This window comes from Oryza glaberrima, chromosome 2, assembly GCF_000147395.1.
Source record: "Oryza glaberrima chromosome 2, OglaRS2, whole genome shotgun sequence".
NCBI lineage: Eukaryota > Viridiplantae > Streptophyta > Magnoliopsida > Poales > Poaceae > Oryza > Oryza glaberrima.
In genome coordinates, this window is record NC_068327.1 from 16,923,814 (window position 1) to 16,948,127 (window position 24,314).

General features: G+C 40.1%; 1 protein-coding gene and 1 long non-coding RNA gene across 2 annotated transcripts; both read right to left on the bottom strand.

Moving 5' to 3' along the window:
* Nucleotides 1-4,364: 4,364 nt before the first annotated feature.
* LOC127762083 (uncharacterized) lies at nucleotides 4,365-6,791 on the bottom strand. Its single transcript, XR_008015361.1, has 3 exons — nucleotides 6,199-6,791; nucleotides 5,418-5,484; nucleotides 4,365-5,336 (listed from the first exon to the last, which is right to left on the bottom strand). It is a non-coding gene; the product is annotated as an uncharacterized LOC127762083 (long non-coding RNA).
* A 5,349-nt stretch (nucleotides 6,792-12,140) lies between these two features.
* On the bottom strand, nucleotides 12,141-22,064 carry LOC127762080 (uncharacterized). Its single transcript, XM_052286436.1, is given in 13 exon segments — nucleotides 12,141-12,390; nucleotides 12,678-12,757; nucleotides 12,845-13,015; nucleotides 13,800-13,901; nucleotides 15,358-15,501; nucleotides 17,673-17,795; nucleotides 17,952-18,038; nucleotides 19,163-19,302; nucleotides 20,578-20,634; nucleotides 20,637-20,708; nucleotides 21,573-21,743; nucleotides 21,881-21,946; nucleotides 22,026-22,064. Coding segments are annotated over 13 exon segments (1,275 nt in total). The 5' UTR covers nucleotides 22,048-22,064; the 3' UTR covers nucleotides 12,141-12,350.
* Between the last annotated feature and the right edge of the window lie 2,250 nt (nucleotides 22,065-24,314).

A 24,314-nucleotide genomic window follows, 5' to 3' on the forward strand; every position in this document is an offset into this window, starting at 1 on the left:
ATTTAGTAAAATTAAGGTTTGAGGGAAAAAAATAATACACTTTTTAAATGGTTTATAGGTAAAATGTGTAAGATAATTGAAGGTAAAATAAGAAGAAATTTAGATGAGAAGTAATTAATGGGATCATTCAGTATTCTATTGGGATAATTATTTTGGGATTACGGGATAGAGGTAGGAGTAGTACTACCTCCGTCTCAAAATAAGTGCAGTTGTGGGTATTCATGTCGAACGTTTGACCATTTGTTTTATTTGAAACATTTATAAAAAATTTTAAAAAATTAATCACACATAAAATATTATTCATATTTTATCATCTAATAATAATAATAGTAATCATAAAAAATATTAAATAAGACAAATGACACTTATTTTGGGAGGGATGGATTATTTTTGAATGAAGAGAGTACTTCCTCTGTCCCAAAATATAGCTATTTCTATTACAGCACCTTGTCCCAAAATGAAGCTATTTTTTCACCTACCTCTTCTTCTCAACCAATCATAACTATTCTCCTTCGACTACTTTTTCTTTTCAACCAATCACACATATTCTTCAATCATTATTACCCACTTTTTTAATACACGTGCCAATCTTAAAAATACCTATATTTTGAGTTGGAGGAAGTAGCTGATTATTGATCGATCTAGCAACGATCGATGTGTATGAGCAGTTTTGACGGTGGGGGGTCCATACGTTTCTCGATCCCTTTGAGATCGGTGAGGAGGATCGACGAGCTGGCTACACTAAAAAACAACTTTTGAAATAAATTTGAACACATACTATCTAAATGTGTTGTCATTTTTTTACGACGAAGTGGCTCGATCTAGCAGGCGATCGATGTACACACAGTAGTTGGCTAGTTGCTGCAAGTTTGCAACCCTTCTTTATCTTGATGGACCTGGATCTGCAAGAGCCTGCATTATTGCCATGAAAGATCGATATAGTTCACAAGGAGTATATACATTTATGATGTATAGATTAAATATGGATCAATGATTAATGGATTATTGGTCTATAGGACCTGACAAATGATTTGTTGCTTGAACATTTGGACTTGCTGGCTTACGCTATAACACCTTCATGAAATTATGTCAGTTTTGGATATTTTCGAGTCCAACCTTAATTTCAATATATTGAAGAAAGAAAAAAAAAAGATTGCATATGATCACTACTATGAAATTTTCACCAGTGCACTCTCCTTCCTACCCTAAAAAAAATCCACAGGCGTCCATTATAGTGTGAGGATGCAGCGATGAATGGTGCGTACGTGTGCTCCTGTAATCTATATCTATACTTCTAATAAATTACAACCCACCAACTCTAAAGCTTAATATCCAACCATACCACATTATCATCCACTAGCAATGATTACATATTCAACATCATACAAGCATGCAACATCATCTACAATCTATTTAATTCTACAAATCAATATGCAAGTATATCCAATCATCACCTCTCAAAACATTTCCACATTAGGTTTTATAAATCTATCTATCATTATTTTTTTCTTTTTTACTCCTAACTCGATTGTAATGAAAAGCGCAGGTAATCACCTAGTCCCTTCTTTCTATAAAGGTAATGCCCACTTACTGCAATTAAGGACCTAAAGCTCAAACATCAGGTTTCCACGTTATCATCAGTTGTGAACCGTTCTCAACCGTTGGATGAAACGCATCATAGTCTAGATGGAACAGAGCCCAATCCATGTCACTTACAGTCAGGATCGTATCGTAGACACTACAAACAACCACAAGTTCAGGTTTGGCTTTGAATAATTTATTTGCATGATTATTAGTAACAAAGCCATAACCCTTTTTAAGAGTCCATAGCCTTCATTCGGTGATGTGACCAACAAGTATATGCATACAACCAAGCATGACAAATATAAAACATTGCTAACGGATACATCGGATGAATGGAGCATTTACAAGATATTAAAGTCCAATGAGTTTTGGAATCCAGTTCGGCCTCCGGAGACAGTACTGACTTCAAACGGACCTAGCGCCTGCCAACTCCGATTTGGGTGATATTGGACTTCATGGAAAGCTTATCTCGCTACCTTTCAAACGCATCCAGTCTCATGTCCAAATTCATCTCGAGTCAACGGGAATCGCTAAAACAAGACAGTGCTGTTGCTGAAACCGAATTTGAGCCTTGGGCCTTGTAATATACTAGGCCCATCTCGGAAGTGTCTCTCTCCACCTCCACGAATTAGCACTTAACCCTAGCTTTATTTTCCTCTATAAATAGCTTTGTACATCCTAAAAAATGATTGGGTTTTGTTTAGTTGAATTTTTCCAAGTGCCATTTACCTTGTCTCTAGTCCTCGTTCGATTAGTCGGCGACTATAGATTCAGAGCCCCCAATAGTTGGTGTGTTGATTTGCCAGGTCGATTAGATCTACCACTTCAATCGCAACTATTCCTTTGTGCTTAATCACCTAATCGCAATATTTAGATTGCATCTTACCTTGTTCTTGCAGTGTTCTCTCGTTTGCATTGCATCATCAACCGCGCGTCACGGTTGGTATGACATCGTTTGTGGTGTAGCGATTGCATGGCGTCCTAGACTTGTTTTGGTTGGTAGCCACGTCGCAAACATCGCACTCGATTAAAGCGAGAGTTATCCTCTCACCAGAAGATCGGGCCACAAGAGAGTGTTATCATTTGGTATCAGAGCTGGCCCTTTGTTAAGGGGGTGGGAATGATGAGGACATCCTTCACTATTACCCACTGGCAAAGACGCCAAAGTCGGATGGCGACTGTGTGAGCCTCTAAATAATCCCACCATACTTAGCTTGGGAGGAGGAAGCCACCTTAAAAGGGAGAGCCACCCTTTCCCTATTGGACTAGAAAAGAGTGATTGGGCCTTTTCCCAAGTGGATGTGCCAAATAACCGTTGGAGTTGCCCTAGAGCTTCAGTTGCCTGGTGAGGACTTTGGTTTTGTAATTTTTTTTCCCATCATCCACTATACAGCCACAACACTTTTCCGTTCACTAAACCATAGATTCATGCCTTGCAATTATCATCCTGTTTGCATTATTGAATTTTCGTCCCTCGTCGTGTCAGTGCTGGTCATAGCTATTGATTAATCTTGGTTTTGAGTTAGCGACTGGTTGTGTCGCCGGTTTAGAGTCTCCTCATCGTCATCTGGTTGATTTGTTGCTGGGTTCCTTGCCAGGATCAGTTTCGGTTGTAATTAGCGTAAAAGATCAGATTAGATGCCTTATTTTACGGCACAAGAAAACAGTACCGAGACCGAAATTTCCTGCGCACACATATATGGATGCATGATTTTCTTTGAGAGAGACACGATACTTCCTTGCTGTGCACCCAGTAGCCTGCATGCATGCACGAGCTCTCCTAGGCCGATTGGCACTAATAGCTACTATACCTACTAGAAATATTGGCGCGCTACACCGCGCCTGACCATGATGCCGCTGAATTGAGTATACATAATTGCTCAAACTGGTTCAAGAGAATTAACAATTGAACATTGTATTAAGCATAACTGTCTCGTAATATATTGAAGAGACTTAATTACCATTAACTTGTACACACAACAGAAGGCTGTTTGCAAGTTTGCTTTGGCACATATATCTGAAAGTAGAGAAATCAACACATTGTGTATTGGTAAACTACAGTGTTCACTTGATGGTGAACAATCAGATCATCTTTGTATTGGATCAGTGTTAAGTACGGTTAAGAATTGAATACTTCCTAGTAGTCTTTCAATACAAATTAAGGAAAAGAGATTAAGCAGCGATCAGATCAATGCTTATCAATGACATATAACATCAATGCTTGCCAATGACAATAATTTTAAATCAACAGATTAAGATACTTAAATATCCCACATCTATAAAAAACCACATCACTTTTCAGGAGTTCTATAATTTCTCTCCCATATCAACTCTGGTGAAAAGGAATACTATACTAATTAAAAAGCTTTGAGTAGCATCTATATTTATCACTGATGCTAGGTAGTTGTGATACTATACAAAACTTTGCTTGTTCGAATTCTAAAAATGCTCCAACACAAATATTTCCATTCTAAGGAAGAAATGAATGAGCGTATGGTTGGATTGGAAACTGTAACCTGAACTCTACATATATACAACACAACAAATTTTGTAGTACTAAAAAAAGCTAGCAATATGCTAAAGCGGGTGAGAATACTTGTTGTTTCTATACTGGCTTTACCTCAATGCAAAATAGAATGTAGCGGTCGGAGAAGCTTTCTGGGATGGATCGGCATGGTAGAGAAGTGTCACTTTTATCCTGCCATCACTCCTTGGTGGACTATTGAAAGTCACCTATGCCAAGGAGGAAGAAATTGGGGGGGGGGGGGGGGGGGGAGGGTGATTGATGTACAGCTGACCTAGAGACGGGAAGGCCGGGCAACAAATCATCAGGTAACGATGGCGACTGCGATGAACTTGTGCCAGTGACCTACAACAGTCTAAATGCATATCATAGACAAAAAGGGGCGCAAGCTAGTGTATATTATAGCCGAACCATCACCTGACACTGGATATTTGCAACATAAACATTTATTTAATGAAAGATTTAAAAAACAATTCAAGGTAAAACCATAAACATTTATTCAATAAAGATTGAAAGAAAACAAATATTTCAAGGTAAACCTGTGAGCAAAAAAAATGATTTAACATGGTCAAGTCTGATTCATTCTACCCTAGCACAATATAGTTAAAATCTAGAAACATCTGTAGACACTTAAGACTCTTTTAATTTGCATTCAGTGAGACATTATCAATGGATCGTAGGCCCTCCAGCTAGTATGTCTTACTATACCTCTAGCTAAGAGGAAGAACCAAATTAAGGTACACAGACTTTAATATGCACCTCATGCAAGGTGGTGTAAACCAAAAAAAGTCCCATGGCTTCAACATAGGTCAATGATAGCTAAAATTTTAGTTCTAAATAGGTCATGATGACTTTATAATTTTATATGTTGTTTTAAAAAGTAATTGATTCTTATGGAGGAAAAACAGAACTCACATAGACATGTCACACTTCATATGCAATGGAGGGATACCAGAAGCTTAAAAAGTAGTAATAAAAAACAGTAGGGCATTTATATTATGATCCTAAAGGCTTTGAGATGGATCCACACTATTTATGTTTCTAAGTGTACATCTTATGCAGGCAAAAAAGAAGCACAAATATTAATCTCAAAGCAGTCTAAAAAGGAACTTTACCTTGGCAAGCAAAGAGAATCATTGCATACATTTGAAAGGTATCCTAGGCTTGATTAAATGCAGGAAAGCCCCAACTGCAAGCAGGGAACCACATGGGGGCGTCCTTGTTGGCACTGCAAAAGAAGGGTTGCCGATTGGAAGAAAATCTTTGGCAAAAGAGATGAGGTAAGGGCCAGAGAAGAAATTGGAGGTACCAGGAAGCGACGCCGCGAGCACGGCCTTGCCAACGTCGACCTTGTTGTCCAAACATCCAAATAGAAGCTACAATAGTTGGCAACATAGTATTAAACATTTACAACAAAAGAGCATCGAAACCTCCAAATAGAAGATACAATAATTGGCAAGTGCAACTGCAAGGCGATGCTTCTATATTTTGTGTGTGTGTGTTTTTGTGTTATCCATATGGAGCACAATGACAGCAGACCATCACAAGGATAATAAAATAGATCATGTACACATATATATAGTCCACTCATGAGTGGGTAGGCCACGATAGTGAATCAAAAGGAAGCGCAACTTCCTGAATCCACAAGTTCTCTTCACAAATTTTATTGCATTCAGATTTAATGTGACGAATTAGGGATACGGCTATTCGACATCTTTAGGGGCCATCTAAGTTGCTGGTTTTTACTTTGTTAGGTGCAACTATTCTGATGAAGTCTTAAAAAGACCTAATTGAAGCATCTTAAGTTGGCCAATAGCAATATAGCATCCAAGAAGACCATGACAGCAATATGTGTGTTTGATCAAAGTAGTATCAAGTAAATCATCATACACATTCATCAAGATATAAAAAGTACAATAGAACTGGCATGTTTAATATTATGGGATCCACAATGGTTTAGTAATCCTATCTTCTAGGTTACAAAATTGTGAAGAGAAAAAAACAAAAACAAATGCTCCTTGCACCTACCTCCAAGGGAAAAGAGAGAAGAGGGACATGGAGGATGGGGAGCAAGGGAGTTTAGGACTAACCTGTGGAGGGGAAGAGTGGGGTTGTGGATCAACGGCGGCAAATACCACCGGCGGCTTGTGCCGACGCCTGGCACACAGTAAAGGCAGTTTGGACGGAGGCGGCGACATCAGGATCGGCATCGGAGGAGAGGGCAGCAACGGCGGCGGAATAGAGAGCGGCGGCGGCGGTGGCGGTGACGGAGAGCGTGAGAGGGCAGGGCAGGGCAGGGCGAGCCCACGTTGAAGGTGTAAAGAAGTGAGGAGAAGAGGGTGAGGAGAGCTGGAGAGAGGAGAGGAACAGAGCGGAGGAGGCCAAGGCGGCCACCACTTTTGTCATGTGGCATCGGGAGCAAGGGCGGCGGCCGCAGAGGGACACGGCGGCGGCCGGAGCAGCACGGTAGAGGAGAAGGGAGCTGCGGCGGCGACGGCGATGGCGCTTGCGAGCGGAGGAGGCAGGCGTCTGGGCGCCGGATCCGCCGGCGAGGAGACCGGGGTCACCGGATCCGGCGGCCCCGGCCTCCTCACTGGGAGATCCGGCGGCTCATTGGGAGGGAGCGGCGGCGGCAGCACGGTAGAGGAGAGGGAGCTGCGGCAACGACGGCGCACACGAGGGGAGGAAGCAGCGACGGCGCACGCGAGTGGAGAGGCGGACAAACCGACGCGCGTGGGGAGAGGAGAGGACGAGCGGCTAGGGTTTGTACCGGTTCGCGAAATCCAGGCCGTCCGTCCACAATCCCACGATCGCACGGGCGTGGAAGGGCCAGCACAGCGGGACACGTGGACGGCCAGATCAACCCTACGGCGAGATCGGACGGTGGACAGCAACAGGACCGGTGCATAATTAACCGAAAGGGGAAGGGTTTTTTTTTGCAAAAATCGCTGATGTGGCGCCCCTAATCTTCCAGCGTTCCCACGATGTTTAAGTAAACCTACATTTGCTTGGATAATTAAGTTGTACTTTTTTTCTTAGACAGCTATTCCATTGATAGCTGCCGCTTGTTAAAAAAAAAGAAAAAGAAGAAATAAAAAAAAGGCAGACGGTGCAAAAAAAAAAAGAAAAAAAAGAGCCGCACCAAAAAAATAAAAAAGAGAAAAAATCAGAAAAAAAGGAAAGTGTGGAAATTTTTTAAGTCTATTGGTTTCCTTGGAGAGAGCGGTGTGATAAAATAGAGTTGTTTTTAGTCCGAGTGTTGATCATTTGCTTGCTTGAGCTAGGATTGAGTCTAGGCTAGGCCAGCAATTTTGACGAGTACTTTGGACTATTATTCAATTTCGTAAATCTGTTTGATTTTTGCTATTCTTTGTGATATAGTTAAGCCTACCAAGATCCACATACTACTAACCTTTACAGGTCCGGCTTTGCAATCGCTCCACTCATCAAGCATGTCATTGTGCTACGAACCAGCCACGGTGATTGACTTGCTTTGCATTCTTTGAGAACATTATAAGAATTTGGTATATGCTTGAGTGTTGAGTGACTTGCAACCCCACAAGCAAAATTTGTTGTTAATAAGAAGTTACATGCATCTGTTTGTTTTTCTTGTTTTCTACTAACAATGATAGGTGTGTATAAAGAGAACGGGATTGAGCATATAAAACATTGGCTCGGGATTGAGCATATAAAACATTGGCTTTCACATCAAGAAGAGGTACATAATGAGGTTTGTGAAAATAAGATATCATTGCCTTCATTTGTTGGTAAGGTTTATCCTCGGGACTATATTGATTGGGAGTTAATAGTAGAAGATGAACTTGAATATTATGAATGGTCCGAGGAACAAAAGATTAAGGCAGCAACAAGTTCTTTTACTTCTTCTGCATCTCTTTGGTGGAGTGATATTTGTCTTGTCGGTAATAAACCTGGTTCTTGGAATGACTTAAAAACAATGATGAGAGCTAGATTTGTACCCGATTATTATATTCGTGATTTACAAAAGAAAATGCAAAAATTGAAACAAGGGAATAGAACCGTGAGAGAGTACCATCGGAAATTTAAAATTTGTATGTTGTAAGGTGGTATAGAGGAGTCTAGAGGAGATACAATTAAAAGATTTTTACATGGGCTTGATTTAAAAATTCAGCATAGGCTTGAAAATAAAACACATAGCCATGTTTTTCAGTTACTTTTGCATGCTTGCGATATTGAAAGTCAGATTGAGAAAAAAACAAAAATGCCTATGATACATGAGAATATTCTTGTGCCTTCTATTGTATATAACATCGTGCAGGAAGGTAAAAACAATTTTGAAGAAAAGAAGAATGAAGCACCTAAATTAGGTCAAGAGAGTGTTTTAGGTCAAGAGAGTGTTTCAGGTAATTTAACTGATGGTCAACTGGACCAAGGTAAGAAAGATTGCGATATGCTACAATTGTCCACTAATTATGCTATGTTAGAGCAACCTCTAGTGGAACATATTTCTAATTTGCCTTTATCACAAGCTAAAAATTCAGATTGTGTTGATATTGATAATGCTTGTAATGAAGAAGAGTTGTGCAATGCTTCACTTATATACATGCCACAACTAGTGAAAGAACACGTTACTTCTATTTCTGAATATTTGGTTTCCACTCAAAATAAACATGTCTTTGTTATTGCTGATGACCAAGAAGAGCTGAAATTATTGTCTTCTTTATGTACTTTAGGTTATATCGAATTTGATGCTCCTTGTGATCTAAATACCTTAGAGAAGAAATTTTATGATTTTCCATGTTTTTCTTGGAATAATTATCATGTCATTGGTAAATATAATAATAGAGGAGATTATATGGTGCATCGTGTTTATATATGCTTAGATGTGAATACTCCTTTAAATATGGAAAAATGTGAGAAACTAAATGGATCGTATAACATTGTTGCTATTCGGATAAATTTACCTAACCCTATTTTGAAGATCGATGACAATATTCAAGAAGGGGAGTGCTGTGCACCATTAGATTCTATGGTCAAGTCACGCTATTATTTTAAGAAATGTTCATTAAGTGAGGTGAGTTGGTTTTCTCTTTATGTAAATTGTATTTATGAGGAACAAACGATGCTACACAATAATTTCTTGTTTGCTATTTCTTCATGTGATTTCTCCTACGACGCCAATTGCAAGAAGAAACCGAGGACGGTTTCCAGACAAGGGAGGATGATGTGACCATCAAGTATATACATACAACCAAGCATGAGAAATATAAAACATTGCTAAAGAATACATCGGATGAATGGAGCATCTACAAGATATTAAAGTCCAATGAGTTTTGGAATCCAGTTCGGCCTCCGGAGACAGTACTGACTTCAAACGGACCTAGCGCCTTCATGCCAACTCCGATTTGGGTGATATTGGACTTTGTGGAAAGCTTATCTCGCTACCTTTCAAACGCATCCAGTCTCATGTCCAAATTCATCTCGAGTCAATGGGAAACGCTAAAACAAGACAGTGCTGTTGCTGAAACCGAATTTGGGCCTTGGGCCTTGTAATAGACTAGGCCCATCTCGGAAGTGTCTCTCTCCACCTCCACGAATTAGCACTTAACCCTAGCTTTATTTTCCTCTATAAATAGCTTTGTACATCCTCAAAAATGATTGGGTTTTGTTTAGTTGAATGTTGCCAAGTGCCATTTACCTTGTCTCTAGTCCTCGTTCGATTAGTCGGCAACTATAGATTTAGAGCCCCCAATAGTTGGTGTGTTGATTTGCTGGGTCGGTTAGATCTACCACTTCAATCGCATCTATTCCTTTGTGCTTAATCACCTAATCGCAATATTTAGATTGCATCTTATCTTGTTCTTGCAGTGTTCTCTCGTTTGCATTGCAGGGATCATCAACCGCGCGTCACGGTTGGTACGACATCGTTTGTGGTGTAGCGATTGCATGGCGTCCTGGACTTGTTCTGGTTGGTAGCCACGTCGCAAACGTCGCACTCGATCAAAGCGAGAGTTATCCTCTCACCAGAAGATCGGGCCACGAGAGAGAGCGTCATCACTCGGGACGAGCAAAGGTTAAGTGTGGGGGAGTTGTTGACGGTTCTTAAATCATAATATCTGACCGTCAATACCTGCATATAATAAAATAAAATATGATATCTAACTTAGTGGTATGGTTTATTACTAATCATTTCACTAGTGTTGGTATATATTTGGATGCAGGTGACAAACTACCAAAGTTGAGAAGAAATATACATGAAGGAGGATAATCAAACTCATATCCAAACTTATGGAGTTTTGGACCAAAAAACCCAATTAAATACCTCTAAATGAGCCTAACCACCATGTCAATGGACTGAGGCCTCAAAATCAGTGTCCATGAGGAAAAACAGGGCCAACGAAGCTAGCCAGGGTTCTGCTGAACCCTAGGTTCGGCCGAACCCTGGGTTCGGCCAAACCTTGACAGAGGCCGCTGGCCCAGGCCCAAGTTTAGTTCAGTAGCAAACGTCTCCCCCAATAACGGTTATGGCCGTTTTCACCGTGGAAACCGTCATCAACTGGACACTTGGCAAGAGGAGAAGGAAGATGCTCTTTTGATGCTATGGATGATCTCCACACTCCCAAGACACCTCCACCTATAAATAGAGCTCATCTCCCTCACTTCACACACACAACTTTGAGCTGAATTACAAGAGGCTTTATTGTATCTTTTGTACACTAAAAAACATGTAGAGAGTGAGGGGAAGCTCTGAGGAGTGCCCGGAAGTTTGACGCTCTATACGACTTCTACCTCAACGAGTGTAGCTTTCTAGGAAGAATTCTGGAGGAGTACCAGAGCTGCCGTGTACACTCTGCTCCGGGTTCGGAGAAACTTCTACTAAGTAAGCATTCGGGATCATTTGTTATGTTATTTAATTACTTAGTCTAAGGCCCTGTTTGATTCAGCTTAGGATTATTATAATTTGGATTATTAGGATTAAGCTGAAACAAACAGATAGCTTATTATGATATATTATTATAATCTATAAGCTAGATTACTATAATCTGGTAAGCCACTCTAAAGGTGATTTTTTTATATTATTGGGTGGCTAACAACTAACAAACAGATAATAATCCAGAGAAACAAACAGCTAGCAGCTTATTCTATATCGGCTTATATAATCCAGCTTATAGTAATATAGTTCTATAATCTATATTAGAATAATCTTAAACTGAAAGAAACAGGGCCTAAGTAAAATAGATTTATATCTTTGCGGGTTAATTGTTTAGTATTCGTATTAAGTGCTATAGTACTATGACTCTGGATAAATAAGGAAGTTTCTGCGCAAGTATTAGAGTAGTAATTAATAACTTAGACTTGGTGTCTAGGTTAGAGATTAACTTTGTTTGTTTAGGTTAGAGATTAACTTTGTTTGTTGTGTATCCCACGGATTTGTCAGAGGTAGACGGCAGGTGGTGACAACCCTGAATCCCATCCCAGTAATTCTCCATGTTCGGATACATCATAGAGTTATAGCCGGAACAACGCTGGTAGACCAGCAGGGGTCGATGCCCGAAGTAACAGATAGGAAATTACTTCTTCGATAGTCTTAGCCTTAGGTAGATTACACACGTTCCCTTAGTATGATATCCTTTTATGGTTACTCGAAGATGAAGTGTTAAACGGTATTTCGTACGTTTGCGGATTTATCTGTAGTCGTAAGGAATACCAACATGCGGGGTGGGCTTGTGGTCGTAAGGAATACCAACATGCGGGGAGGGCTTGTGTCACGATGAGGCGTCGGCGGTGGCACATGAAGTGATCGGTGTGGAAGATCAGGCAGAGGTGGCCATGTCAGTGGCAGTGTACCTCTACCTCGACGTTCTGTGTAGCCGGCGGCAATTAGGTTCATCGGAATATTATTGTGTAGTAAGTGCAGAATATAGGATTCCTGTAGATTGAACACGAAGTGCCGTCTACTGATGTTCATGTAACCATTCCTGTATTTGTCGTGCAATTATTGTGGATGTAATATATATATAAAGTTTATTATACCAATTGCTTGATTATACTTGACTGCTCGACGTCCAACAAAATACTCGTAGATTGGAACGTCACATTCAGTGATAATAGTTGCGATCAGTTTTAGGTAAAATTTACAAAGCCGTGCCAGTTGCAAAAGGTTTTTACCAGGTTCTTGTTTTCCGGACTCCAGATTGAGTTAATTACATAGTACAAGTTTTGAGTCTTTAACTGACATGTAATTCTTGAACTGACAGGTAATTCAGGCAGCACGAGATTTCTTCAATGATTTGAAAGCCTCCCTGCACAATAAGATTAAGTCAATCACTGTAGTAAACAGGCATCACAAAGAAGAGACATGGTACATCCAAAGATGAGATGATCATCTACAGGCTTTACAAGATTTTATCTGATTAAATTCATCAGGAAAAGTCAGCACATGTATCATACTCCCTCCGTTTCACAATGTAAATCATTCTAGCATTTCCTATATTTATATTAATGTAAGACTTACATTGTGAAATGGATGAAGTATGTATCTACAGGCTTATTTCCAAAGATTTCACATGGACAGAGATAAATAGGTTACCGTAGACCATTTTCAATCTCCATATTCGCTGGGTCCAATTTAAGACCATCAAGAAATGCATCGCAAGCCTTATCATAGTCCTGAAAACAAAATAAGTGTTGCATATAAAAAACGATTTTGCCTGAGAAAAATATCAGCTTGGAAGTAAAATAAATATTACATCTCACCTTCAAGAACATGTGAGCAGCCCCTTCCCTGTAGCAGGCCTTTGGCCAATCGGGACACAACATCCTGCAGAGGTGAGCATCTGTCAAAGCTTTCATTCCTTCACCCATCTTAAGCCAGCAAATGCTCCTATTCGAGTACAAGGTTCCATCTTCAGATTCAAGATTCATCGCCTAACAGAAGGGGAAAAAAAAAAGCATACCAACAGTTATCACAATTGTCAATTGGTACTTGAATCCAATCCAATAGAGTGATATGCCCGTTGAAGTGGTTGTATAACAGATGTACAGTCTGGTGTGACATCAGTACAACTGAAGTTCTCCAGCAAATCGACATTGGAGCATAGCAAATATATATCATATTAGATTATCTTCAATAGCGAAACACAAAGACAAGTTACAAAAAACCCTATTTGATATTATATAACAAAGATTGCCAGGAATGCCAAATAGAGAAAAAATGATAGCAACATTGCATTGGCTCATTATCACAATGAGGATGGCTTCTTTAACAGACCTCTCAGGAAACTAGCATTTTAATTTACTCCCTCCATCCCAAATTATAGTAACTTATTATGGCATTCAGAAGTTGTCCATAAATATAGTGACTTTTCCACCTACTTTCTCATCTCAAGTTCTTAACCAATTACAATTTACAGCCATCTCGCATTTGATTTCTCCACCTATCCTCATCTAAACCAATCAAAACCATTTCTCAACTCAACCTTAATTTTTGCTAAAACTCACAGAAATGATTATATTTTGGGACAGAGGTAGTATAACATAAATGTAAAAAGTTCAAGAAAATTGAAAATTAAAGCAGTAAAGGAATCAATTAAAAACATGAATTACACTACTATTTGAATTCTTGCTAGAGACTGAAAACTGTGCAGGTCATCAAATCATGAGTTCACACACTACACGAGAGTTTGGTAATAGAATAGGGTGAAACACATACCATAGTGTAGAGTTTTGTGGCAGCAAGATAGTCCTCTCTCTTGTATGCCCTACTTCCTTCTAACTTCAGATCAGCTGGTCTTATTTTGTACATGGGGTCATCCTGAAATTATAAAAAGAAGCAGATGATACTAGTTGAGGACAAGCATGTGAAGGCTAATCAATATGTTGATTTTTAGGTCATCTTACATTCCAAGATTCAATCTTTGTATATTGTGAACAACAAATACAGTAGCTCAACAATATATAGGTTTAGTGGTAGAAAGGTTCCACTAGCGTCCAGTGTCCACTAGATTCATATTTTTGAACATACATTCATATTGTCTTAATTTGTACTCCCTCCGTCCCTAAATATTTGATGTCGTTGACTTTTTAAAACATGTTTTACCGTTCGTCTTATTCAAAAAATTTAAGTAATTATTAATTCTTTTCCTATCATTTGATTTATTGTTAAATATACTTTTATGTATACATATAGTTTTACATATTTCACAAAATATTATGAAAAAGACGAACGGTCAAACATGTTTAAAAAAGTCAACGACGTCAAATATTTAGGAACGGAGGGAGTAGTTATTAATGCTATCTTTTTTGGAATGACTTGTTGATGATGGTGAGCTCTACATCCATCCCCTTCACTTTACAAGATATTTGAATAGATATATGCAAACAAAGAATCTTTTGTGAAGGATTGCATCATCTGCATATGGCTATTTAAATTTACTTTCATAGACAAGAGGAGAATTTTTTTAAAAAAAAGAAGGAAGGGGTAGGGGAGGGGGAGGGAATTTTAACAGCGTATGGGCTGGGTCACATGATAGTGAGACAATGGAATGGAAAACAAAAATCTCAAATCCACCTCAATAGAATGCACATCCCAAATCTTCACCAATTATATTGATCTGACAAGTTCAGTTTGGTTGCACAGTCATACTTGAAAAAGGCAAAAATAGTGAATAAAAGGCAACACTTCAAGTAGCTAGTAATTGAAACTTCAAGCAGCATACCAAGAGACAGCATATGGATAATTGGCTTTATTTTTCTATAATTCTGTCGCCCCTATCAGCAGAGATTTATGGAGATTTTGTATCAACCTTGAGTCAGGGTGATATATCTTAAGAATTTATATACAAAAAATGCTCTAGTGCAAATTACCCAGTCTTAATACTACTAAGCAGTAACTTGTAGTGAATCTGCCACCCACCCACCTCCACATTGCTTCCTTAGGCAAAAGTACATACCAAACTTTCCATAATCTATATGCTATTTTTTAATTATTTGGCCTTATAATCACAATATAATATCAACATCAATGTATTATAGTATATAAATGTAGCATACGAGTAAAGTTTACAGTCCCTCTAAAAATAGTAATAAATTTTTAAATCAGCAAGTGTAAACACCATCAGTCCTTGAAAAAAATAGACGGGCATGTTTGCTGCAAAATCACATTATACTAAACAGTACTAGGATATGTAGGATCTCATTTTATTATCCACAGCAAATGCAAGGTATTTAGGTAGCAATATTAAACATTACAAGGATGACCTAATTCATACCTGCACATTTTTGTTTACATAAGTAATTATCCCATCAACACTCCAATCATACACAGATGGAATGCGAGAAGTTACTGGAAGTAGGATCTCCACATCTTTCCGTCTGTTCTGAAGTGCAGCAATTTCTATGGGAAGCCGCCCAAACTGTTTCAAAATGGAACAGGACAGTTTACTAGGGCGAGATATATTAACATAAGTGCAGAAAGGTATAAACGTGCAATGCATGAACCGTGGCAGCACAAACAAGTGAGATGCACCCTGTAGTGCTACAACATCTTACTGTGCAACTATAAGCATATAAATATCTGACTAACTGAACTACTAGATGAGATAAATATTTGCTTATCACATCACTAAAATCGCTGAATGACATATTCAAAATTATCTAAGAAGATACCGAGTTATCTAAAGCTCAAAATTAACAAATATTAAGCATTTGCAATTGCAAAATTAACTGTTGGTATAGTTTACTGCAATAGCTAATTTGCAATATAATATCATCTGTGCAGCCAAGCAAAAGGAGTGCTGATTGCATTAAAAATTTCTGGTGAATGCACAAAAACCAGCGCACAGATCTACCAAAAATCCAATAAGTCCATGTACGACTTGAAAAGAAAATATCTTTTTTTTCTGAAAAGCTATAAGATTTATATCATAGAAGTAGAACAATAAAACATTACAGCACATGGAATACATACAAAAGAAGACTCCCAAGAATAAGCAAACAAATTGCAATCAAATTGACATTATAAATCTACACCATGCCATCAAGTTTCAACCATATCATAATAGACAACATGCTACCTGTGAGGCTGATGATGGAACTTTTGATATATTAGTGCAGCATTATTTTATGGGGCAATTGCATCTATGCCCCCACTTTCAAACTCAATTGCTGTTTTACCCCCACTTTTTAGGGTTTGCAGTTTTACCCCCACTTTTTGAATCTGAACCAGCCGTCTACCCTCACTTGTAACAGCCGTTTGACGGTGTTAGTTGTAGAGAAAAAGGACATTTATACCCTGGGTGGTTATTGCATTTCTGCCCTATTTTTTTTTCAGCTTGTGTGATTTTGCCCCTATTGTGTGATTGTTATAAATAATTCAAATATGAGCATCTCTTGTGATGTTTTTGTACTTTAACAAAAAAATCACAAATACAAGCCAAGTACAAAATTTGAACAAAATTTTGACACAACTAGCACAAGGCACTTATATAGCATTACAAAGTGTCCCATACAAATATAGCACATTAGCTACTTTCTCAGTAAACGTCAATTACGAATTACATATTGTTGGGTCTATGTAGTATGTACTCCATTCACGTCATGCTAATAGAGTAAATTGGGGGAGTTAGGAAGGAAATGGCATCTCTCGCGTCCAGCCGCCACCTAACCCCTAGGAGTGGCTGCCACCGCGTGGAAGGAAAGCAAAAGGCCTCACTGGGTGCACGACCTCACCGCCGCTGCCGCCGCCGTGCGCACGCCCTCGCCGCGGGAAGGGTTCCCTTTCGATTTTGATTTTGACTCACGCACAGGGTGGGAGGAGAGACTCAGTCCCTATCCATTCCCTTAGGGGCACAAAGGTAAATTCATATTTCCTAAAACCTTTTTTTATTTCCTTTTGTATTTCTTTAACACAAAACATGGGACCCACCAAACGGCTGTTACAAGTGGGGGTAGACGGCTGGTTTAGATTCAAAAAGTGGGGGTAAAACTGCAAACCCTAAAAAGTGGGGGTAAAACAGCAATTGGATTTGAAAGTGGGGGCATGGATGCAATTGTCCCTTATTTTATAGTTTAGCTTAGAGATTGCCTGCATGAGATCAACTGTTTGGTAAAAACGATCATGTGAAGTTCCTCTGAGAACTATCAATTATATGTAAAAAAAGATGTTGCATGCATAAATTCAGCTTGACAATATAAACCATCTAATAAATGTGTACTACAATCTGAAACCAATCCAATTATAATTGCTCAGTTGTGTACCTAGAAATTATATGCATGTGCATGTCTATGGAACAAGTAGGATAGTTTGAATTCAGACATAAAATTAACAAATTATTCTTAACTCATAACAGAAAAACTGGATTAGCGAGTTTCTTTAAGATGGAAAAAAGAATGTGACGAACAACGTATTGTGTTAAAAAAAACTCACCAGATAACTATCAATAGGGCATTGGACATATATAGTAGATGAGATCACAAAATAGAGCATCATATAAAAGTATGAATATCAACAATATAATTTCCACGAGTGAAAGCAACCATCCAATAGAGTAAAGAAAATGCAGTGCAGAAAGGAAAAGAGAGTTACTTCATCAGGCACATTAGGATCAGCACCAGCCTCAAGTAAGCACTTATAGAAATCAGTTAAGCCTTCAGTTCCAGCAGCAATTAAGGGGGTAAAAGTACCAGCACCCTTAATATCAGCACCAGCCTAACAAAAAAAAAAATATTGCAGATACCTTCCCTAAATAAGCATGTCATAATTTATACAATATGAAAAATTAAATATCCACCAAAGTACTGCCTCCTAAAGAGGAGTTCAATAATGTGATTTTTCAGTTTGGATGTAAAAAACACAGTATATCACCTTAATCAGAAGCTTCACACATTTCAATGAGCGAACCATAAGCGCCACGATGAGGGGTGTATAAAATGTGGAAAATACCTTATTACACTACAAGATAATTAAGAAAAATCAGTACGCAGACATGACATATGTTAGCAGATGTTTTGCAGACAAAGAAAGAGATATTAACAGAATATCAAATAAAACCATGTTGCCAAAATCATAAATAAATTTACAAATATCTATATATCCTATATAGTTGGCACCAAAAACTTAACATGCATTGAGCCACATTATCTAGAAAATAGTAGCCTTTGAATCCTCTCATGTTTTGATCTCAACCATCCATTTGTCATATGCATTTACAGTATAGGTAATGCAAAAGCACATAAACCATATGCACACTGTTGGTGAGCTAACATTAATCAACACAGTAGGGATTTACTTTTTTTACTGAACATAAAGATTAGAGTAAAATACACTGGTGATCCTTAAACTTGTACGTGGGTGTCATCTAGGTCCATAAACTTGAAAACCGCATCTTTAGACCCATAAACTTGCTGAATGTACCAATGCCAGTCCAAAATCTGACGTGTGCCACAGGATGCTAACATGGCACCTTCACCAATGCCACACCGACTAACAAGTGGGGCCTACCCACAAAATTTCTACACCAAGGCTCTTGGTCCAGTTTTTTTTGGGTCAGACTGCTGGTCCGACCTGGATTTTGTAACTGTGGTGGCAAGTCAAGAAATGTTTCACACTCAGGTAACCCCACCAAAGTTGCTCTTCCTCTGTCTCCATTATTAGGGTGAAATTCATCATCCCGTCTTCCAACATCTCGATTCCTTTATGTAACCAATCACTATTAAGCAAGTTTTCATTCAACAGATGGAGGACAGGGGCGCTGTAAAAATTAACAAAGACCTCAATGCTATCTACCAGTTTAATACCTCATCTAATCTCAATGACCTTGACATTGCACTATGAACAGTTTTCTTTTCAATTTATCCCTATTTACAATTAAATCATTTTAATAATTATTTTGTTTGGGTTTGAAAATACTCATTTCATCCAAATGACCCGCTCTTTTTCATGGTTGTTCTTTTCAGGGTAAAAAGTGGCTCACTTATGACATTTGACAGCGATAGACATTTTCTGCCAGATCAAATAATGAATCTTTCAAATGTAAGCAGCAAGCAAGGGAAGAAAATCATATAAGAAAGCTTTACATCTGCATGGTGGTCCAATAAAATCTTCATACAGCCATCATGACTTTTCACGGCTGCAACATGCAGTGGCGTCCCACAGTCAGAAGATGAATCAACATCAGCTCCTTTCACTAGTAAGACCTTTAATATCTCGCAATTTCCTGAATTAGAAATGTTGTGTATACAATAGGTCACTATTATGCATTATTGTAAATGTGTAGCAGGGCAGAATATACAGCAAGCTATTTGTCACTCCAACAGTTTTACTGGTGAAATCTAGTTAATTTTATTACCTATACTAGAGACACTACCTTTTCATCTAATGTCCAGTTTACATCATGTTCTAATTGATGTCCTTTATACCAGGAGAATAACAAATGGGCTCATGCTCACATATTTTGACAACTAATGATGAGAGCCAAGTAGCCAACAGTTATAATACTGATAGAAGCAGTTATGTCCCCAAATTTGTAATAGTCACTCATCAACTATCTCCTAAATGCAGTAATAGTATTAGTTAAGTTGTTAAGTATATTATTGTTTACAGGCTCCAGCAAACTAATACAGTAGTAGTTACTCTCCAATGACATGCATATATTCCCTACCAAACTAGTTAAATGTACGTCACAATAAAATTTGTGTCAAAGATTTAGAGTTGACAACAACGAAAGTCGCTCCTTGATTACACATATATAGCTGCCATTTGAGAGAAAAAAAAGAACTCCACTATGGCGTCTCTAACATACCTAGTACATATCATTATGCTCATCGTATAGAACACAATTGTGTAAAAGAAATGCTAACAAGGTACTTGTGAAGGATATGTGATCATTTTAAAAAACAAAGGATATCAACTTCAATGGACCTACACTCTCTACTCTATCCCAATTCTTGTATTCCCTTTTCTTTGGCTTGCTATAACAAATTAGGGAATTAGCGACAAGGGGAAAAGGGATTAGGAAAGGAAATGATGACATCACATGCTAAAAGAAGATGGAGAATGCAAAAGGGCCACAAAGATTAGAAGTTAGAACTAGAGTTCTACTCCCTCCGTCCCAAAAAATCTCAACCTAGGACTGTGATGGGACATAATCTAGTACAATGTATCTGGACATGCTTCTGTCTAGATATGTTGTACTAGATTATGTCACATCCCAGTCTTAGGTTGATTTTTTTTTTGGGACGGAGGGAGTAAAACACTAGTGGCAGTGACATTAGTTGCATAATAATTAGCATAACCATTGATAACAATTTACATGCTTTGGAGTTAAGGGGGGTATTTCATACTTTTGCGATAGTTGAGGGGGCTAAAATTGGATTTAACCCTTAAAATTTTACCCACAGACTTCTCCAAACTAGAAACAAATAATATAAAAAAAACAGTGGTGTGCAGCCATGCATGCATAAAATAAGGGACCATATGCATTGAAAGGGACCTTGTTCAACTGCAAAATGGAGAGGAGCAAGCCCTTGTTCATTGGGCTTATCAGGATTGCACCATGATCAAGAAGATAACTCACAGTATCCACAATCCCACCCAGAACTGCATAAATCAGTGGCGTAGCACCTATTGGAATCATTGAAAAAAAAAACAAATCAGGGTTTCTTGTAACAAACAAAAGAGATCAATCCACACTGATCACTTATCAACAAACAAAAGATAGGAGGTTTGTTGATAACGTGATGAATCAAGTGCATTCTGTTGATATCAGTTTGATAAGTACCAAAGGAACAAAATTAAAATAATAAGGTGCTGTTTGGTATTAGGTTGACTTATGATAATCATGTTTGGTATAATAGCTTTTAGATATTTTGGTGTTCAGAAAACTTATTTTCTTTTAAGCAGTGTTACAAACAATTATATTATTGCATCCTGAAAATCCGGAACAATTGAGAAAGAAACATGACAATTAAATAACATATCATCTAACCATAATTAATCTATAAAACAAGGCATAACAAACATAAGTTTTTCCATGGCAACTTAAAAAAATAAGCACAATGATGCAACAACTAAGCCTAAATAAAAAGAACTAGCACAAAGAACAACCAGATATGGCCTACAATATGTCCAGATTACACAATACAGTAGAAGATGTTTAAAAGATTATTCACCAGAATCAATAAATTACTTGCTCAACTTAAGCAAACCATTTCAGAAATTGTTTGCTCAAATTAATTACCTTGTCCAGTTGCGTTATGACTATAACAGTACAAGTAACCAAATTTGCCATGAATTAAACACATCAAAGTAACGTACATCCAACCCAGCCCCCCCCCCCCCCCCCCAACCCCAAAACTCACCCACCGTGCGGCTCCAGTGTTGCAAAGTTACCACATCCCACAATACCACAAATGCCATAGCTCTCAAATTTCTCAACCTGTAAAAAAAAAATCTGGGAAGTCGCTTTCGCTAAAACGAAGAGATTACCTGACTCGTTGGCGGCGTTGATGTCCACCTGGAGTTCCTCGACCAGGTACACGCACATCGCGGTCCTCCCGTTGCGGGCGGCTTGGTGCAGAGCCCCAGCGCCGCGGTACTTCACGGCCTCCACCGCCTCCTTGAGGCGTCCTTCCCCGCCGTCCAGCCTACTAGCAATCCCTGTCGAATCAATCCCAACCCCCCAAATTTCCCCAACCCAAAATCAGCCCCCGATCGAGCAACCAAAACACGGGAAGTAGAAGGCAGTGAAGGATCGGGGCCCGCGGAGCGCGCCGATCGATCCGAGCCGCACGCACTCTTGAAGAGGCGGAGGTCACCGTCGGCGGCCGCATGGAGGAGCAGCCGCTGCGTCGCGCCGGTGTCTGCAGGGAGGAGGAGGAGGAGGAACAATTAGCCCATGGTTAGGTGAAGCTTTGGGGGCTAGGGTTTAGGGGTGCTCACGGCACGCGTGAGGCGGCGCCATGGCAGTGGGGGTTTTGGGAGGCGGGAAGGCAAAACCGGGGATCACGCTAGTGGAATTGTGGAAATGGAGAGGAAGAGACGAGGAACCCGTGGCAGACAGAAACAGATCCACTTTGTGCAGTCTGCGCTCACATGTTATGTTAGTGGCACAACTACAGACTGCACACAAAGTCAGAGGATCTGTGGCCCACATGTTAGTGGTATAACTGCAGACTGCATAAAGTCAGGGGTTCTGTCTCCTCTAGGAGTGTACAACGTTAGAGGAGTCTCCTCGTCACACAGACAAGTGTACAGGACGATAAAATGGGGATTATTTTTGCTAAAACGTTATCTGGTTAAAGGGTTTTTCTTTGTTAGAATGTCACTTTTACGGTTTTGACAAAATTACATTTTGACAAAATTACACTTAGGCTTCGCTCGATTCTTCAAACTGGAGAAAAAATTGTACTACACGCGAAACATGATTAATTAAATATTAATTATTATAAGTTTTAAAAATTGGATTTATTTGCTTTTTAAAAACAACTACTACATATATTTTTTTAAAAGAATACATCATTTAACAGTTTGACAAATGTGATAATAATTCTTTTAAAAGAAGGCATTATTTAATAGTTTAAAAACGTGCTAATGAAAAACGAGAAAACTGAAGTTTGGAGTTGAAGAATACAACCGGGCCTTAGCCTCCTCTTCTTCCATCGATTCGTAAGAGTATCTCCAACAGCCTCTCCAAATCGGACTCTCCAAAAACCTATATTGCCAGCTCTGCAATTGATTTGTCAAGCCAAACACATTCCTTGCTCCAACAGCCTCTCCATCTAAACTCTCCATTAGGGCAGTAGCAGTGCGCCACACGATTTTTCTGATTCGTTTGCCGGCTAGATGAAGAACCCCATTAGCTACATACTCCACAGTGCAAGTTACCTACCTACGAACTACAGAGGGTCCCACTAGTTTCTTTTTCACTTTATTTCCGGTCTCTCTCCTCTCCTCTTCTCCTTTTCCCATCTCTCTCCTCTCCTCCTTTTCTTCGTCGACACTGGAGAGCGCGAGCGGCAGGGCGGCATCGGCGGCGTTGGCGGCGGGGTGGCGACGGCGGCGAGATCCACCCTCCCCCCTCTCCTCCCCCAAAGCGGCAGCGACGGCGGCGGGGCGACGAGATCCACTCCCCTCTTCTCTCTCGAAGCGGCGGCGACGGCAGCAAGATCCACTCCTCCCCCGAAGCGGCGGCGAGGGCGCTGAGGCGGCCACCCTCTTCTCCTCCGAAGGAGGTGGCGACTGGAGGGAGGGTCGACGAGCTCCCCAGCAGCGGCACGGAGTGGGGGCTGCCGTCGCGTTGAGCTCCTCGGCGGCGGTTGATGCTGCCTCCTCCGGCAAGATCCCTTCCCGTTCCCCTCCTCCTCGTTGCCTCTCCTCCGATCCTCTCTCTCCCTTCCCTGTGGCGTGTGCATGACAAAATGTGGACCCAAATCTGTAACTTTTTATGAGGAACTCGTGGCAAGATTTGGCTCCCCGTTCCTCGGGAGGCTTCGCAAAAATCCGACGTGGAGGAGAATCTCCGACCTGGCCTACATAGGCTGAATGCCCCGTCACTGCATCATAAATGGCCTTATGAGCCTATGACACTGGGACCCACACATCAGCCTCTAAATACACCTTTCTTTCTCCTCTTTCTCTCCTCTTCCTCTTCTCTCGACACTCTACAGCGCAAAGGCTGGCGACGGCGGCGGTGGCTCTCTACGACGACCTCAGCAACGGCGACCTCGATGATGACATGTGGAGCGGAGGCGGAGGGGGCCGAGGTCACAAGCGCGGCACTAGATGACGGCGACGGCGGACGCGGCCGGGGCGGAGGCGGACGCGGCCGGGGTCGGAGGCGGGGCAACGACAACACCTCGCCGCTGCACTCCCTTCATGCCCTCGACGTCGGCGGCCGGCGAGCAGGAGGCCATGGCAACGCTCGCCGTCGTGCCGCCCCACCGCCGCATCCTTCGCTAGCAACCTTCTCAGGAGTCAGTACGCGGGTAGTGCAAGGTGAGAGAAAGGCTATCCGCGTGGGATCCACGAATAGCAAGTCTGTTTGGGCTAGCCAAGTTTGGCTATTGAGGAGAGGAATTTAGCCAGTCATTTGACTTAGCCATTCTAGTAGAGATGCTGTTGGCTGTTGGAGTGAGATATTTTGCTAAAATGGCCAAAATTTAACTTAGAGAGTTTATTGGAGAGTCTGTTGGATATGCTCTAAGTGGCTGCGTTTGAGCAACATTTGAT